At 48.0% G+C, this 19,485-nt stretch overlaps 1 protein-coding gene across 2 annotated transcripts in view; it reads right to left on the minus strand.

Moving 5' to 3' along the window:
• RAB11FIP4 (RAB11 family interacting protein 4) overlaps positions 1-19,485 on the minus strand; it is a 92,991-nt gene extending 73,506 nt beyond the window's left edge. For both annotated transcript variants that reach the window (XM_073607102.1, XM_073607101.1), the window contains exon 1: positions 19,189-19,485. In XM_073607102.1, coding sequence (XP_073463203.1) covers positions 19,189-19,353 — 165 coding nt within the window. In that variant the 5' untranslated portion in view covers positions 19,354-19,485. The remainder of the gene's footprint in view (positions 1-19,188) is intronic.

Genomic DNA, 19,485 nt, shown 5'->3' on the forward strand with positions numbered 1-19,485 from the left:
GTAGCAGACACTGAGTGGTTTGTAAGGTGGATGAGTCTGGCAGCAGCATTCATGATGGACTGAAGGGGGGATAGTCTGTTTAAAGGTAAGCCAATGAGGAGGGAGTTGCAGTAGTCAAGGCGAGAGATAACCAGGGAGTGAATCAGGAGCTTTGTGGTTTCATTGGTTAGAAAGGGACGTAGTTTAGAGATGTTGCGGAGGTTGAGGCGGCAAACTTTGGAAAGTGATTGGATGTAGGGATGAAAGGAGAGTTCAGAATCCAGGATAACACCTAGTACCCTGACATGTGGGGACGGGTGGATGGTTTTGCCATTGCTCTTGACAGAGAAGTCGGGGGAAGAGGCAGGTGGGGGAGGAAATATTATAAGCTTGGTTTTGGACAAGTTGAGTTTGAGGAAGTGGTGTGACATCCATACAGATATGTCGGTTAGTAAGTTAGTGATGCGTGAGGAGACTGATGGAGTGAGTTGAGGGGTGGAGAGATAGATTTGTGTGTCATCAGCATAGAAATGATATTGAAAGCCGTGAGAGGCTATCAGCTGACCCAGGGAAGAGGTGTAGATTGAAAATAAAAGAGGTCCAAGAACAGAACCTTGGGGGACTCCGACAGAGAAGGGAAGAGGAGTGGAGGAAGTAGAATTGTAAGTGACACTGAAGGTGCGTTGGGATAGGTAGGATGAGAGCCACTGAAGAGCACAGTCACGTAGACCGAGGGAGTAAAGTTTTTTGAGGAGGAGGGGGTGGTCAACCGTGTCAAAGGCAGCTGAAAGATCCAGAAGTAGGAGTACAGAATAGTGTCCGTTGGTTTTTGCAGTTAGTAGGTCATTTGTGAGTTTTAAAAGAGCAGTTTCTGTGGAGTGTTGAGGGCGAAATCCAGTTTGAAGGGGATCAAGAAGGTTGTTTTTAATGAGGTGGTCACTCAGTTGGTTGTAAACCAGGCGTTCAAGGAGTTTAGAGGAAAAGGGGAGCAAGGAGATGGGGCGTAGGTTGTTAAGATTGGTAGGGTCCAAGGACGGCTTTTTGAGTATGGGGGTGACCAGTGCATGTTTTAGAGCGTCGGGGAAGATGCCAGAGGTGAGGGAGAGATTGAAGATGTGGGTTAGAGAGTGTAGGATGGGGTCAGAGGGTGACCGGAGCATATGAGAGGGAATAGGGTCCAGGGTACAGGTGGTTAGGTGGGCGATAGAAAGGAGTTTAGCAACTTCATCTGTAGTAGTAGATTTGAATAGGGGGAGTGTCAGTTGTACCTGTTGACATGGGGTCTTAGCTGGGGGAGATACCTGTAGAATGGAGATTTCATCACGGATTGTATCAATCTTGTTTTTGAAGTGATTAGCAATCTCCTGGGCAGTGAGTAAGTCAGTGGGTGGAGGCGGTGGAGGACAAAGTAGAGAGTTGAAGGTAGAGAGGAGTTTACAGGGATTGGATGAGAAGGTATTAATAAGAGTTGTAAAATAGGTTTGCTTGGCAGCGTGGAGGAAAGAATAGTATTTTTGGAGGGCAGATTTGTATCGATTGAAGTCCTTGAGAGACTTAGTCTTGTGCCACAGACGCTCAAGAGCACGACTACGTTTTTTGAGACTTTTGGTGTCATCTGTTTGCCAGGATTGTAGGGGTCGAGGCCTGATTCTACGTGTAGTGAGGGGAGCGAGCTTGTCCAGGGTGGTGGACAGAGATTTACTGTAGATGGATGTGGCTTGGTTGGGGCAGGATAGGGGAGAGATTTTGTCATAGAGGTGATCAGTAGCAGAATAGAGGAGAGAGGAGTTGAAGTTGTGAAAGTTTCTACGGGTGATGGTTAGGCGATTGGAGGGAAAGGTGGTGGAAGACAGGGGGAGAGAGAAACTAATAAGGTGGTGGTCCGAGAGAGGAAAAGGATTGTTTGAGAAGTTGCATGGAGTGCATAGGTAGGAGAATACAAGGTCAAGGGTGTTGCCATCAGAGTGAGTAGAAGCCTGTACCCATTGCTTCAGGTCAAATGAAGAGGTTAGACTAAGAAGTTTAGAAGTAGCAGGAGTGTTTGTATTAGCAGGGATGTTGAAATCACCGAGAAGGATTGTTGGAATCTCCGAAGAGAGAAAGTAGGGTAGCCAGGCAGAAAACTCATCAAGGAAAGTCGATAATGGTCCAGGGGGCCGGTAAATCACAGCAATTCTTAGTGAAGTAGGAGAGAATAGACGTATACAGTGGGCTTCGAATGATGAGAGGGAGAAAGATGGAGGAGGGTGAATAACCTGGAAGGTGCTCTGGGGGGATAGGAGGAATCCCACTCCACCTCCCTTGCGTCCATTAGGCCTAGGGGAGTGAGTCCAGTGAAGGCCACCCTGGGAGACCCTGGGAGAGGGAAGCAGGAGAAGGGGTGTCAGATTCGTGGAGCCAGGTTTCGGTGAGAGCAAGTAGATTAAAGGAATTAGTGACAAAGAGGTCATGAACAGCAGTGAGTTTGTTGCAGACAGAGCGGGCGTTCCAGAGGGCGCAGGAGAGAGGGAGGCTGGCGTTGGGAAGAAGAGGAATGGAGACTAAATTGTGTAGATTGCGACTACTGCCAGAGGGTGTAGGGTGATGGTGATGGGTGTGTTGGGTACAGTTAAATAAGGGAGGCCCAGGGTTTGGGGAAATATCTCCAGCGATTAGGAGAAGCAGAAGAGTGAGGGAGGTAATATGAGAATATGATTTGTATGAGGGGACATGCTTCAGTATCCTGGGGGGTATGTTAGCAAGTGGGCTTAGAGTTAGAAAGAGGTGATGAGTGCAGTAATAGGGGGAGGGGAGAAGTGAGGGTGATATGTACAGATTGTGTGGTGGAGCAGAGGGATGTAGAGAAGAGAGCTTTAGGAGAGAGGCTGCAATTGTGAAGAGGAGGAGAGGTAAAGAGAGCATGTTTCAGAGAAGGAGAGATAATATGAAAATGAGATCACCTGCAATCTGCTATGGTTTGCTTTGTGCAAATCGCTGAAGTGCAAGAGCAGAAGTGCCACTTATTTTAAGAACCCCACTTCTTTGGAAGAACCCCCTGTATGTGCAGCCCCCTGTATGTTCCCCCGTAAAGAAGGCCTTGTTATATACTGTGTGTTGGGTGTGGATGGAATCTGGCAATTAATCAATTAGGAGGGCATATTAGGAACACAGCAAGCAGGGCATAACTTTCACACCACAATCAAACTGCAAGGGGACTAAAAGGCCAAAATTGTAAAGATAAGGAAACCCATAATTTAGGTAAGACTTAATGGCTAAATAAACATTGAAATAATGTGAGCATGGCTACAGATGTAGTTGAGACAGCGGTGACAAACAGATTACCAAAAATGTATATAAGCGGTCAGTCAATTTTCAGTTTGCAGGACATGGGAATATAAACACAGATTACCTGTGAAGAGAGAAGAAAATGTTCAGATGGATGGAGCAAGAGCAGAAGTGCCACTTATTTTAAGAACGCCACTTCTTTGGAAGAACCCCCTGTATGTGCAGCCCCCTGTATGATTCACCGTCTCCTCCCGAATATTCACCATCTTCTCCCCAATATTTACCATCTCCTCTCCATTATTTACCGTCTTCTCCCCAATATTCACCATCTCCTCTCCATTATTTACCGTCTTCTCCCCAATATTCACCATCTCCTCTCCATTATTTACCGTCTTCTCCCCAATATTCACCATCTCCTCTCCATTATTTACCGTCTTCTCCCCAATATTCACCATCTCCTCTCCATTATTCACTGTCCCCTCTCCAATATTCCCTGTCACCTCTCCAACATTCACCATCTCCGCTCCATCATTCACCGTGTCCTCTCCAATATTTACTGTGTCCTCTCCAATATTCATTGTCTCCTCTCCATTATTCACCATCTCCTCTCCAACATTCACCATCTAGTCGCCATCATTCACCGTGTCTTCTCCAATATTTACTGTGTCCTCTCCAATATTTACTGTCTCCTCTCCATTATTCACTATCTCCTCTCCAATATTCACCATCACCTCTCTAATATTCACCATCTCCTCTACATCATTCACCATCTCCTTTCCAATATTTAAGGTCTCCTCTCCAATAATCACCATCTCCTTTTCTTTATTCCCCACCCCCTCTCCATCACCGTATCCTCTCCTTTATTTCCGCCCCCTCTCCATCACCGTCTCCTCTCCTTTATTCACCATCTCCTCTCCTGTATTCCCCGCCCCCTCTCCATCACCGTCTCCTCTCCTTTATTCCCCGCCCCCTCTCCATCACCGTCTCCTCTCCTTTATTCACCATCTCCTCTCCTGTATTCCCCGCCCCCTCTCCATCACCGTCTCCTCTCCTTTATTCCCCGCCCCCTCTCCATCGCCGTCTTCTCTCCTTCATTCACCATCTCCTCTCCTTTATTCCCTGCCTCCTCTCCATCACAGTCTCCTCTCCTTTATTCACCATCTTCTCTCCTGTATTCCCCGCCCCCCCTCCATCACCATCTCCTCTCCTGTATTCCCCGCCCACTCTCCATCACCATCTCCTCTCCTGTATTCCCCGCCCCCTCTCCATCACCGTCTCCTCTTCTTTATTCCCCGCCCCCTCTCCTTAGCCGTCTTCTCTCCTTCATTCACCATTTCCTCTCCTGTATTCCCCGCCCCCTCTCCATCACCATCTCCTCTTCTTTATTCCCCGCCCCCTCTCCTTAGCCGTCTTCTCTCCTTCATTCACCATTTCCTCTCCTGTATTCCCCGCCCACTCTCCATCACCATCTCCTCTCCTGTATTCCCCGCCCCCTCTCCATCACCATCTCCTCTTCTTTATTCCCCGCCCCCTCTCCTTAGCCGTCTTCTCTCCTTCATTCACCATCTCCTCTCCTGTATTCCCCGCCCCCTCTCCATCACCATCTCCTCTCCTGTATTCCCCGCCCCCTCTCCATCACCATCTCCTCTTCTTTATTCCCCGCCCCCTCTCTGTTGTGGTCAGTCCAGATAAAATGTCTTCATCTCAACCAAAGAAACAAAAACTCTGACACGTGTCGGGGATTTCTGAGCTTCATCGAAGCCTGACTGTATGAAGGGTGACCTCCGGAATATTTGATGAAGGGTGACCTCCTGAATATTTGATGAAGGGTGACCTCCGGAATATTTGATGAAGGGTGACCTCCGGAATATTTGATGAAGGGTGACCTCCTGAATATTTGATGAAGGGTGACCTCCGGAATATTTGATGAAGGGTGACCTCCTGAATATTTGATGAAGGTTGACCTCCGGAATATTTGATGAAGGGTGACCTCCGGAATATTTGATGAAGGGTGACCTCCTGAATATTTGATGAAGGGTGACCTCCGGAATATTTGATGAAGGGTGACCTCCGGAATATTTGATGAAGGGTGACCTCCGGAATATTTGATGAAGGGTGACCTCCGGAATATTTGATGATAGGTGACCTCCGGAATATTTGATGAAGGGTGACCTCTGGAATATTTGATGAAGGGTGACCTCTGGAATATTTGATGAAGGGTGACCTCTGGAATATTTGATGAAGGGTGACCTCTGGAATATTTGATGAAGGGTGACCTCTGGAATATTTGATGAAGGGTGACCTCCGGAATATTTGATGAAGGGTGACCTCCTGAATATTTGATGAAGGGTGACCTCTGGAATATTTGATGAAGGGTGACCTCCTGAATATTTGATGAAGGGTGACCTCCGGAATATTTGATGAAGGTTGACCTCCTGAATATTTGATGAAGGGTGACCTCCGGAATATTTGATGAAGGGTGACCTCCGGAATATTTGATGATGGGTGACCTCCTGAATATTTGATAAAGGGTGACCTCCTTAATATTTGATGAAGGGTGACCTCCTGAATATTTGATGAAGGGTGACCTCCTAAATATTTGATGAAGGGTGACCTCTGGAATATTTAATGAAGGGCGACCTCCTGAATATTTGATGAAGGGCGACCTCCTGAATATTTGATGAAGGGCGACCTCCTGAATATTTGATGAAGGGCGACCTCCGGAATATTTGATGAAGGGCGACCTCCGGAATATTTGATGAAGGGCGACCTCCGGAATATTTGATGAAGGGTGACCTCCGGAATATTTGATGAAGGGTGACCTCCTGAATATTTGATGAAGGGTGACCTCCGGTATATTTGATGAAGGTTGACCTCCTGAATATTTGATGAAGGGTGACCTCCGTAATATTTGATGAAGGGTGACCCCTGGAATATTTGATGAAGGTTGACCTCCGGAATATTTGATGAAGGGTGACCTCCTGAATATTTGATGAAGGGTGACTTCCGGGAATATTTGATGAAGGTTGACCTCCGGAATATTTGATGAAGGGTGACCTCCGGAATATTTGATGAAGGGTGACCCCTGGAATATTTGATGAAGGGTGACCTCCTGAATATTTGATGAAGGTTGACCTCCGGAATATTTGATGAAGGGTGACCTCCTGAATATTTGATGAAGGTTGACCTCTGGAATATTTGATGAAGGGTGACCTCCGGAATTTCTGATGAAGGTTGACCTCTGGAATATTTGATGCAGGGTGACCTCCGGAATATTTGATGAAGGGTGACCTCCGGAATATTTGATGAAGGGTGACCTCCGAAATATTTGATGAAGGTTGACCTTCGGAATATTTGATGAAGGTTGACCTTCGGAATATTTGATGAAGGGTGACCTCCGAAATATTTGATGAAGGTTGACCTTCGGAATATTTGATGAAGGGTGACCTCCGGAATATTTGATGAAGGTTGACCTTCGGAATATTTGATGAAGGGTGACCTCCGGAATATTTGATGAAGGTTGACCTCCGGAATATTTGATGAAGGGTGACCTCCGAAATATTTGATGAAGGTTGACCTTCGGAATATTTGATGAAGGTTGACCTTCGGAATATTTGATGAAGGGTGACCTCCGAAATATTTGAAGGTTGACCTTCGGAATATTTGATGAAGGGTGACCTCCGGAATATTTGATGAAGGTTGACCTTCGGAATATTTGATGAAGGGTGACCTCCGGAATATTTGATGAAGGTTGACCTCTGGAATATTTGATGAAGGGTGACCTCTGGAATATTTGATGAAGGGTGACCTCTGGAATATTTGATGAAAGTTGACCTCCGGAATATTTGATGAAGGTTGACCTCCGGAATATTTGATGAAGGGTGACCTCTGGAATATTTGATGAAGGGTGACCTCTGGAATATTTGATGAAGGGTGACCTCTGGAATATTTGATGAAGGGTGACCTCCGGAATAGTTGATGAAGGGTGACCTCCGGAATATTTGATGAAGGGTGACCTCCGGAATATTTGATGAAGGGTGACCTCCGGAATATTTGATGAAGGGTGACCTCCGGAATATTTGATGAAGGGTGACCTCCAGAATATTTGAAGGGTGACCTCGGGAATGTGTTGGATATTTTTGAATTTGAATACTTTTATCCATCCTGCCAACAAGAGTGTGACATTTTCTTCTATCAGTCAGATTTGTTAACCCGAGAGCCGTATCACTGGGGGGAAGGGTGACCCCCACACACACAGATATATATATACTGTTAGTGGACACGTCTCCAGATCTCATGCCGCAAAAACACGTCCAGGAAGCTGAGAGTTAAAGACATGCTGCCTTGTTGCCTAGCAACCATTCTCCTTAATTCTCAGCAGATGATGAGTTCAGTGTTTTGGTTCTTCAGCTTTTTCCATTGTCACCTCTATAAATATCCCATCTCCACCGTCCCACCCACCTCACCGAGGTAAGTGCTACTGTGCAGAGTCCATACATAGAGAAGAGCGACTGAGCACTGACATTTCCTGAGGCCCCCAATGCCGGTTTACCCAACATTTCATCACCTGGTCATCACAGCCAGGTGACAATCCCACCACAACACTGCCAGACCTTATCACCTTCCTACTAGAAACATTGAAATGTCACCTACATCATGTCACCTACCTACACCCTGAGGAGTCCCTGTAATGACAGGTGTACAGACCCGGGAACTCAGCACAGGGATGGTGAGAACCCCTCATAATGGGCACAGCGGGTGTACAGACCCGGGAACTCAGCACAGGAATGCTGGGAACCCCTCATAATGGGCACAGCGGGTGTACAGACCCGGGAACTCAGCACAGGAATGGTGGGAACCCCTCATAATGGGCACAGCGGGTGTACAGACCCGGGAACTCAGCACAGGGATGGTGGGAACCCCTCATAATGGGCACAGCGGGTGTACAGACCCAGGAACTCAGCACAGGGATAGTGAGAACCCCTCATGAGCACAGCGGGTGTACAGACCTGGGAACTCAGCACAGGGATGGTGAGAACCCCTCATAATGGGCACAGCGGGTGTACAGACCTGGGAACTCAGCACAGGGATGGTGGGAACCCCTCATAATGGGCACAGCGGGTGTACAGACCTGGGAACTCAGCACAGGCATGGTGGGAACCCCTCATAATGGGCACAGCGGGTGTACAGACCCGGGAACTCAGCACAGGGATGGTGGGAACCCCTCATAATGGCCACAGCGGGTGTACAGACCTGGGAACTCAGCACAGGCATGGTGGGAACCCCTCATAATGGGCACAGCGGGTGTACAGACCCGGGAACTCAGCACAGGGATAGTGGGAGCCCCTCATAATGAGCACAGCGGGTGTACAGACCTGGGAACTCAGCACAGGGATGGTGGGAACCCCTCATAATGGGCACAGCGGGTGTACAGACCCGGGAACTCAGCACAGGGATGGGGGAAACCCTTTCATTATGGGCACAGCGGATGTACAGACCCGGGAACTCAGCACAGGGATGGTGGGAACCCCTCATAATGAGCACAGCGGGTGTACAGACCCGGGAACTCAGCACAGGGATGGTGGGAACCCCTCATAATGTGCACAGCGGGTGTACAGACCCGGGAACTCAGCACAGGGATGGTGAGAACCCCTCATAATGTGCACAGCGGGTGTACAGACCCAGGAACTCAGCACAGGGATGGTGAGAACCCCTCATAATGGGCACAGCGGGTGTACAGACCCGGGAACTCAGCACAGGGATGGTGGGAACCCCTCATAATGGGCACAGCGGGTGTACAGACCCGGGAACTCAGCACAGGGATGGTGGGAACCCCTTATAATTTAACAGATGAAATCACTGCAGATGAGGTAATCCAGGCTATTGATAAACTAGCCATCAAGAAAACGCCAGGGCCAGATGGTCTGACAGCCGAGTTCTATAAATGTTTTAAGACGATCCTGGCTCCCTACCTTGCGGAGGTTTTTAATGGCTGTTTGAATGAGGGTTCTCTCCCTCCCCCCATGAGGCAATCTGCAGTGATCCTTCTGTCAAAGGGTAAAGATCCTTCCATGATTGGGAATTGGCTCCCCATTAGCCTTCTTAATGTCGATAGAAAGATACTGGCAAAGATTTTCTTCTGGCGATTATCACCAGTTGTGGGCAGTTTGTTATCCCGTCACCAGCACTGTTCGGTCCAAGGTAGAAGCACTTTCTCAGCGGTGTTAGCTGTCCGGGAGGCCTTGGAGCGTTGTAGGGCTGCTGGTTGGGGTAAATTTTTGCTGACATTGGATCAGGCTAAGGCCTTTGATCGGGTTAATCATGAGTACTTGTGGCTCCTTCTTGACAAATATGGCCTGGAGGGGGGTTTCATTGATTGGCTCAAGATTTTGTACAAAGGGGCTGAAAGCTTTCCTCTGGTTAATGGTTGGGTCGGGCAGCCCTTTGCGGTCGGCTCGGGTGTGCGTCAGGGGTGTCCATTGAGTCCTCTGCTATATGTGTTTGCAATCGACCCCTTCATTAGAAGGCTAGAGAGTGGACCTTTGTGTGGGGTACCTTTTGGGCATCACTGGTGAGCCTCCTTTGAAGGTTGTGGCCTATGCTGATGATGTTTCTGTTTTTATCTCTGGGACTGGGGAGGCGCAGGAGGTGGTCTCAGTGATAGGGCAGTATGCAGGGGCATCAGGTTCAAAGGTCAACCAGGACAAGTGTGAAGCTTTCTGGATGGGGGTGGAAGGTGAGAGCTTTGTTCTCCCGGATGATTTCCCGGAGCCCCAACAAAAAATTCGAGTTTTAGGCATTGAATTTGGCCCAGGTGACTATGGTCATGCAAATTGGGTGAACAGGCTGGAGAATGCCGATGCCAAGGTGGCAAGCTGGAAAGGTTGGCAGCTTTCCTTGAGGGAAAAGGTTGATCTGATCAAGACTTACCTGATTCCGATTTTTCTGTATGTCAGTTTTGTTTGCATTTTGCCAGTTTCTCTCTATACCAGGATCTATAGTTGTTTCTTCCAGCTGTTATGGGGGAACAGAATAAACCTTGTCAAAAGGAATGTGACTTACCTTCCTAGGCGGGAGGGTGGTCTAGGGATGGTCACCCCTGTAGTCTTTTTCTCTCTGATGTTTGTGAAGTACAATCTTGGTAACATGTTGGCAGAGAGACCGCCTGGGTGGGTTGGTATTTTCCGGTCCTGGTTTAGGCCCTTTCTGTGAGACTGGGAAAATGGTGGGCCAGTGAAAAGCCTGAGGGTCAGGCATGAACAGCTCCCGGCTTATGTTGCCCCGTGTTTGAAAATGCTTCGGCAGTGGCAAGTAACAGCAGGAGAAGTCAGATCTCTTCCAAGGAAACTTCTTGAGAAGCGGATCATGAGCTCTGCTTTTTGCGAGCCACTGGCCTTGAGGGATTGCCCAAGCCTGGTTTTGGGGGTGGGTTTGCGATTGATTAATTTGGAGAGAATCCCAATGAAGTTTAGGGATCAGGCTTGGCTTGCCTTTCATGGAAAACTATATGTGAAGGGCAACTTGAAGTTTCTTTCCATGAGTGATCGGGGCTGCCCGAGAGTGGAGTGTGGAGGAGTGGTGGAGTCCATGGATCACTTTCTACTTCAATGCCCTTTTAATATAGAGGTGTACAAGAGGGTGGGGAGGGCTCTGAGTGTACCCTTCCTCCCCCATATGAGTTATGCGGAGTGGGTGTATGGGGCATTCCAGACTCGTCGGGATTATGATTTGGAAACACTTTTTTTAGTTAGTCTAGTAGTCCGTTATTTCACGTGGAGTGCACGGTGTCAGGTATCCTTACGGAGTAAAATCCTCCCTGTCGAAGTGGTGGTGCAGGACATTCTGGGTGAGGTTGGGAAGATTCGGGGTCTTGAGAAAGGCAGGTGGCAGCAGGAGGCCTGGATAAGGGCATGCAGGAATATCAGGACTCTGTAGCTGCTGCCTGTTGATCTCGGGGTGTGCGGCTTTTTATTTGTATTCTTGATTCACTCCCCTAGATTTTCAAGATGAAATCTATTTTTGATAAAAGGCTCCATGCATGGTGACGGTGATGTTCCTTAGTCTGGCTCTCCCATAGGGATTGTGTTGTGTGCAATTTGGTTTGTACCATTTATTATGTTCTTGTTTTGTAGAATCATATTCAATTATTTTGTAAATATGTTTTATTTATTTATTATGGTTTTATTGTATATAAGTTGTTGTTTGTAAGATTTTTCAATAAACAAAATTAACCCCTCATAACAGCGGGTGTACAGACCCGGGAACTCAGCACAGGGATGGTGGGAACCCCTCATAATGAGCACAGCGGGTGTACAGACCCAGGAACTCAGCACAGGGATGGTGGGAACCCCTCATAATGGGCACAGCGGGTGTACAGACCCGGGAACTCAGCACAGGGATGGTGGGAACCCCTCATAATGGGCACAGCGGGTGTACAGACCCGGGAACTCAGCACAGGGATGGTGAGAACCCCTCATAATGGGCACAGCGGGTGTACAGACCTGAGAACTCAGCACAGAGATGGTGGGAACCCCTCATAATGGGCACAGCGGGTGTACAGACCCCGGAACTCAGCACAGGGATGGTGGGAACCCCTCATAATGGGCACAGCGGGTGTACAGACCCAGGAACTCAGTACAGGGATGGTGAGAACCCCTCATAATGGGCACAGCGGGTGTACAGACCCGGGAACTCAGCACAGGGATGGTGAGAACCCCTCATAATGGGCACAGCGGGTGTACAGACCCGGGAACTCAGCATAGGGATGGTGGGAACCCCTCATAATGGGCACAGCGGGTGTACAGACCCGGGAACTCAGCACAGGGATGGTGAGAACCCCTCATAATGGGCACAGCGGGTGTACAGACCTGAGAACTCAGCATAGGGATGGTGGGAACCCCTCATAATGGGCACAGCGGGTGTACAGACCCGGGAACTCAGCACAGGGATGGTGAGAACCCCTCATAATGGGCACAGTGGGTGTACAGACCCGGGAACTCAGCACAGGGATGGTGAGAACCCCTCATAATGGGCACAGCGGGTGTACAGACCTGGGAACTCAGCACAGGGATGGTGGGAACCCCTCATAATGGGCACAGCGGGTGTACAGACCTGGGAACTCAGCACAGGGATGGTGGGAACCCCTCATAATGGGCACAGCGGGTGTACAGACCCAGGAACTCAGCACAGGGATGGTGGGAACCCCTCATAATGGGCACAGCGGGTGTACAGACCCGGGAACTCAGCACAGGGATGGTGGGAACTCCTCATAATGGGCACAGCGGGTCTACAGACCCGGGAACTCAGCACAGGGATGGTGAGAACCCCTCATAATGGGCACAGCGGGTGTACAGACCCGGGAACTCAGCACAGGAATGGTGGTAACTCCTCATAATGGGCACCGCGGGTGTACAGACCCGGGAACTCAGCACAGGGATGGTGGGAACCCCTCATAATGGGCACAGTGGGTGTACAGACCCGGGAACTCAGCACAGGGATGGTGGGAACCTCTCATAATGGGCACAGCGGGTGTACAGACCCGGGAACTCAGCACAGGGATGGTGGGAACCCCTCATAATGGGCACAGCGGGTGTACAGACCCGGGAACTCAGCACAGGGATGGTGGGAACCCCTCATAATGGGCACAGCGGGTGTACAGACCCGGGAACTCAGCACAGGGATGGTGGGAACCCCTCATAATGGGCACAGCGGGTGTACAGACCCGGGAACTCAGCACAGGGATGGTGGGAACCCCTCATAATGGGCACAGCGGGTGTACAGACCCGGGAACTCAGCACAGGGATGGTGAGAACCCCTCATAATGGGCACAGCGGGTGTACAGACCCGGGAACTCAGCACAGGGATGGTGAGAACCCCTCATAATGGGCACAGCGGGTGTACAGACCCGGGAACTCAGCACAGGGATGGTGGGAACCCCTCATAATGGGCACAGCGGGTGTACAGACCCGGGAACTCAGCACAGGGATGGTGGGAACCCCTCATAATGGGCACAGCGGGTGTACAGACCCGGGAACTCAGCACAGGGATGGTGGGAACCCCTCATAATGGGCACAGCGGGTGTACAGACCCGAGAACTCAGCACAGGGATGGTGGGAACCCCTCATAATGGGCACAGCGGGTGTACAGACCCGGGAACTCAGCACAGAGATGGTGGGAACCCCTCATAATGGGCACATTGGGTGTACAGACCCGGGAACTCAGCACAGGGATGGTGGGAACCCCTCATAATGGGCACAGCGGGTGTACAGACCCGGGAACTCAGCACAGGGATGGTGGGAACCCCTCATAATGGGCACAGCGGGTGTACAGACCCGGGAACTCAGCACAGGGATGGTGAGAACCCCTCATAATGGGCACAGCGGGTGTACAGACCCGAGAACTCAGCACAGGGATGGTGGGAACCCCTCATAATGGGCACAGCGGGTGTACAGACCCGGGAACTCAGCACAGAGATGGTGAGAACCCCTCATAATGGGCACAGCGGGTGTACAGACCCGAGAACTCAGCACAGGGATGGTGAGAACCCCTCATAATGTGCACAGCGGGTGTACAGACCTAGGAGCTCAGCACAGGGATGGTGAGAACCCCTCATAATGGGCACAGCGGTGTACAGACCCGGGAACTCAGCACAGGGATGGTGGGAACCCCTCATAATGGGCACAGCGGGTGTACAGACCCGGGAACTCAGCACAGGGATGGTGGGAACCCCTCATAATGGGCACAGCGGGTGTACAGACCCGGGAACTCAGCACAGGGATGGTGGGAACCCCTCATAATGGGCACAGCGGGTGTACAGACCCGGGAACTCAGCACAGGGATGGTGGGAACCCCTCATAATGGGCACAGCGGGTGTACAGACCCGGGAACTCAGCACAGGGATGGTGAGAACCCCTCATAATGGGCACAGCGGGTGTACAGAGCCTTTTATGTCCTTTCCTGTGTGTACAGGGTGAGAGCGGTGGCCCCGGGTGCAGCGACATCAGAATAAGTTGATGAACAGGAAATCTTTCCCTCCATCACACGATGGGATGTGACGCACAGTAAAGTACCACTAACACTCGTCTATCATCTCACATTCACACAGATTGGAGAAGGAAATGCGCAGCAGCAGCGCTGTCACAACAACAGTCTGGTGTTTATGGTACAATCTCACCACTGACCATATTGTGCCTCCATCTGCCCCGGCTGACACCGTTTCCAACCCTTCCTCACCGCACACGTCCTGCACATGGCCGCTGTATTAGAATATTCTATGGTACAAACAAACAGCAACTGCCCCAACCTATAACTGGCCTTAACAGCAAGGAGAGCATGGAAGGGCGACGCATGTCAAACAACAACAAAAGAATTTCCAGCTCACTTACCAGCCAGCCTGCAACCAACCAAACTGACCCGTCTAACGGTTCACGTTAAATACCAGGGGTTTAGTTTGCACACATTTGCACATCTATGCGTAAGCTGCAGAGGCCACGTCACGGCACCCCAGTATTCTCTGCAGTCCTAGCTCTATACATTTTGAGAGCCTCCATAGTATGAGCACATATATAATAATGGAGGCTCCCAAAATGTATAGAGCTAGGACTGTAGAGAATACTGGGGTGCCGTGACCTCTGCAGCTTACGCATAGATGTGCAAATGTGTGCAAACTAAACCCCTGGTATTTAACGGGAACTGTTAGACAGGAAAATTTGGTTGTTTGCAGGCTGGCTGGTAAGTTGAGCTGGTAATTTTCCTTTGTTGTTGTTTTTACATCATAATTTTATAGCAGTTTTGTTATTGCCATCTCCATCATAGGAAAGGAAACATTATCTAAAACCGTCAACGTAGAAAAGTTTCCGTCCAGAGATATTCCACATCTATATGAGGGTCCTCCCACACCATGGTAGGCTGACAGTCAGCTGTGTTCTTCTATAGTGTTCCTGGACAGGAATCATCTGTCTGCATCTCCCCATCACCTTCATTTTATATATCTACTGCCTGACACCTCTCCAAACTTAGGCCAACATGTGATCTTCTACATATAGACCAGCCAAGGTCATGTATGAAAGATGTCCCCAATCTCCATTCAGATTCCACCAGCTGTACTTTTGAAGGAGGTTACAAAATGCAACCCGTTTGATTGGTTGTTGCCAGGGCCTCCTACCCACTGATTATGGCCCATGGAGGAGACTGGGACCACCAATGTAAGGAGCATTCTTCTCACTGATCACCAATGTAAGGAACATTCTTCTCACTGATCACCAATGTAAGGAACATTCTTCTCACTGATCACCAATGTAAGGAACATTCTTCTCACTGATCACCAATGTAAGGAACATTCTTCTCACTGATCACCAATGTAAGGAACATTCTTCCCACTGATCACCAATGTAAGGAACATTCTTCTCACTGATCACCAATGTAAGGAACATTCTTCTCACTGATCACCAATGTAAGGAACATTCTTCTCACTGACCACCAATGTAAGGGACATTCTTCTCACTGATCACCAATGTAAGGAACATTCTTCTCACTGATCACCAATGTAAGGAACATTCTTCTCACTGACCACCAATGTAAGGAACATTCTTCCCACTGATCACCAATGTAAGGAACATTCTTCTCACTGACCACCAATGTAAGGAACATTCTTCTCACTGATCACCAATGTAAGGAACATTCTTCTCACTGACCACCAATGTAAGGAACATTCTTCTCACTGATCACCAATGTAAGGAACATTCTTCTCACTGATCACCAATGTAAGGAGCATTCTTCTCACTGATCACCAATGTAAGGAACATTCTTCTCACTGATCACCAATGTAAGGAACATTCTTCTCACTGATCACCAATGTAAGGAACATTCTTCTCACTGATCACCAATGTAAGGAACATTCTTCTCACTGATCACCAATGTAAGGAACATTCTTCTCACTGATCACCAATGTAAGGAACATTCTTCTCACTGATCACCAATGTAAGGAACATTCTTCTCACTGACCACCAATGTAAGGAACATTCTTCCCACTGACCACCAATGTAAGGAACATTCTTCCCACTGATCACCAATGTAAGGAACATTCTTCTCACTGATCACCAATGTAAGGGACATTCTTCTCACTGATCACCAATGTAAGGGACATTCTTCTCACTGATCACCAATGTAAGGAACATTCTTCCCCCTGATCACCAATGTAAGGAACATTCTTCTCACTGATCACCAATGTAAGGAACATTCTTCTCACCGATCACCAATGTAAGGAACATTCTTCTCACTGATCACCAATGTAAGGGACATTCTTCTCACTGATCACCAATGTAAGGGACATTCTTCTCACTGATCACCAATGTAAGGGACATTCTTCTCACTGATCACCAATGTAAGGGACATTCTTCTCACTGATCACCAATGTAAGGAACATTCTTCTCACTGATCACCAATGTAAGGAACATTCTTCTCACTGATCACCAATGTAAGGGACATTCTTCTCACTGATCACCAATGTAAGGGACATTCTTCTCACTGATCACCAATGTAAGGGACATTCTTCTCACTGATCACCAATGTAAGGAACATTCTTCTCACTGATCACCAATGTAAGGAACATTCTTCTCACTGACCACCAATGTAAGGAACATTCTTCTCACTGATCACCAATGTAAGGAACATTCTTCTCACTGATCACCAATGTAAGGGACATTCTCACTGATCACCAATGTAAGGAACATTCTTCTCACTGATCACCAATGTAAGGAACATTCTTCTCACTGATCACCAATGTAAGGGACATTCTCACTGATCACCAATGTAAGGAACATTCTTCCCACTGATCACCAATGTAAGGAACATTCTTCTCACTGATCACCAATGTAAGGGACATTCTTCTCACTGATCACCAATGTAAGGGACATTCTTCTCACTGATCACCAATGTAAGGAACATTCTTCTCACTGATCACCAATGTAAGGAACATTCTTCTCACTGATCACCAATGTAAGGAGACATTCTTCCCACTGATCACCAATGTAAGGAACATTCTTCTCACTGATCACCAGTGTAAGGAACATTCTTCTCACTGATCACCAATGTAAGGAACATTCTTCTCACTGATCACCAATGTAAGGAACATTCTTCTCACTGATCACCAATGTAAGGGACATTCTCACTGATCACCAATGTAAGGAACATTCTTCCCACTGATCACCAATGTAAGGAACATTCTTCCCACTGATCACCAATGTAAGGAACATTCTTCTCACTGATCACCAATGTAAGGAACATTCTTCTCACTGATCACCAATGTAAGGGACATTCTCACTGATCACCAATGTAAGGAACATTCTTCCCACTGATCACCAATGTAAGGAACATTCTTCCCACTGATCACCAATGTAAGGAACATTCTTCTCACTGATCACCAATGTAAGGAACATTCTTCTCACTGATCACCAATGTAAGGAACATTCTTCTCACTGATCACCAATGTAAGGGACATTCTTCCCACTGATCACCAATGTAAGGGACATTCTTCCCACTGATCACCAATGTAAGGGACATTCTTCCCACTGATCACCAATGTAAGGAACATTCTTCCCACTGATCACCAATGTAAGGAACATTCTTCTCACTGATCACCAATGTAAGGGACATTCTTCTCACTAATCACCAATGTAAGGAACATTCTTCCCACTGATCACCAATGTAAGGGACATTCTTCTCACTGATCACCAATGTAAGGAACATTCTTCTCACTGATCACCAATGTAAGGAACATTCTTCTCACTGATCACCAATGTAAGGAACATTCTTCCCACTGATCACCAATGTAAGGAACATTCTTCTCACTGATCACCAATGTAAGGAACATTCTTCTCACTGATCACCAATGTAAGGGACATTCTTCTCACTGATCACCAATGTAAGGAACATTCTTCTCACTGATCACCAATGTAAGGGACATTCTTCTCACTGATCACCAATGTAAGGGACATTCTTCTCACTGATCACCAATGTAAGGGACATTCTCACTGATCACCAATGTAAGGAACATTCTTCTCACTGATCACCAATGTAAGGAACATTCTTCTCACTGATCACCAATGTAAGGAACATTCTTCCCACTGATCACCAATGTAAGGAACATTCTTCTCACTGATTACCAATGAAAGGGACATTCTTCCCACTGATCACCAATGTAAGGAACATTCTTCTCACTGATCACCAATGTAAGGAACATTCTTCTCACTGATCACCAATGTAAGGAACATTCTTCTCACTGATCACCAATGTAAGGGACATTCTTCTCACTGATCACCAATGTAAGGAACATTCTTCCCACTGATCACCAATGTAAGGGACATTCTTCCCATTGATCACCAATGTAAGGGACATTCTTGCCATGGACCACTAATGAATTGGTTTTAGCTGGGGTTTCCAGGGGATGTTTTGGAGACCTAAACAATATTTCAAGGTTTTTTTCTAAGCAAAAAAGGTTGGGAAAGACAGCTATAGATTGTTGGCATACAGAATGGTACTCTACGTATAAAAGGCACACAGACTGGCATCACAGGAGGAATGTAGAAGAAAAGATAATGTGAGGAGAAGTGGAGACTTCCAAAGCTACACCAAAGCTACAAGTGATCCTACCAATGGAGACAGAGTATACAATCTCCTTATATCATATACAAAAACATTTATATAAATGAGGATTACAGATGTCTCCATTGAATTATGTGATTCTACCAACGTCATCAAAAGGCTTCTGTTCCACCACCTATTGGAGGAACAGTTTTATATGTACACCACAGGTGGTCAACCCAAGGTTATAATCCATTGTGAAGGTGTGCAGAAAATGTGAACATACCTCATAAACAGTTTTTACATAGAATATATATATATAGAGAGAGAGAGAGAGAGAGAGAGAGAGATGTAGGAGAACCTCACCTCCTCCCCCTGGATGAATTGCTGGCCCAGGTCTATGAAATCGTCCACCTTGATGAACCCATCAGCATCCTCATCACAAACATCAAAGACGTGGCGGAGTCGCTGGACGAAGTGCAAGACGGGATGACCTCCAGGATCCTCCACTGCACCCCCTCCTCCCTCCATTGGGGAGACTACAGAGGACTAAACCCGAATACTGCCAGCGCCATCTTCACCCTCCTCATCATCACTGCTGCATCCCTCCACAGGACCACATCTGACATCAGCTGGAGGAGGGGGGAGGGGGGAGGAGAGGGA

Source organism: Aquarana catesbeiana, linkage group LG12 (assembly GCF_042186555.1).
Source record: "Aquarana catesbeiana isolate 2022-GZ linkage group LG12, ASM4218655v1, whole genome shotgun sequence".
Classification (NCBI taxonomy): domain Eukaryota; kingdom Metazoa; phylum Chordata; class Amphibia; order Anura; family Ranidae; genus Aquarana; species Aquarana catesbeiana.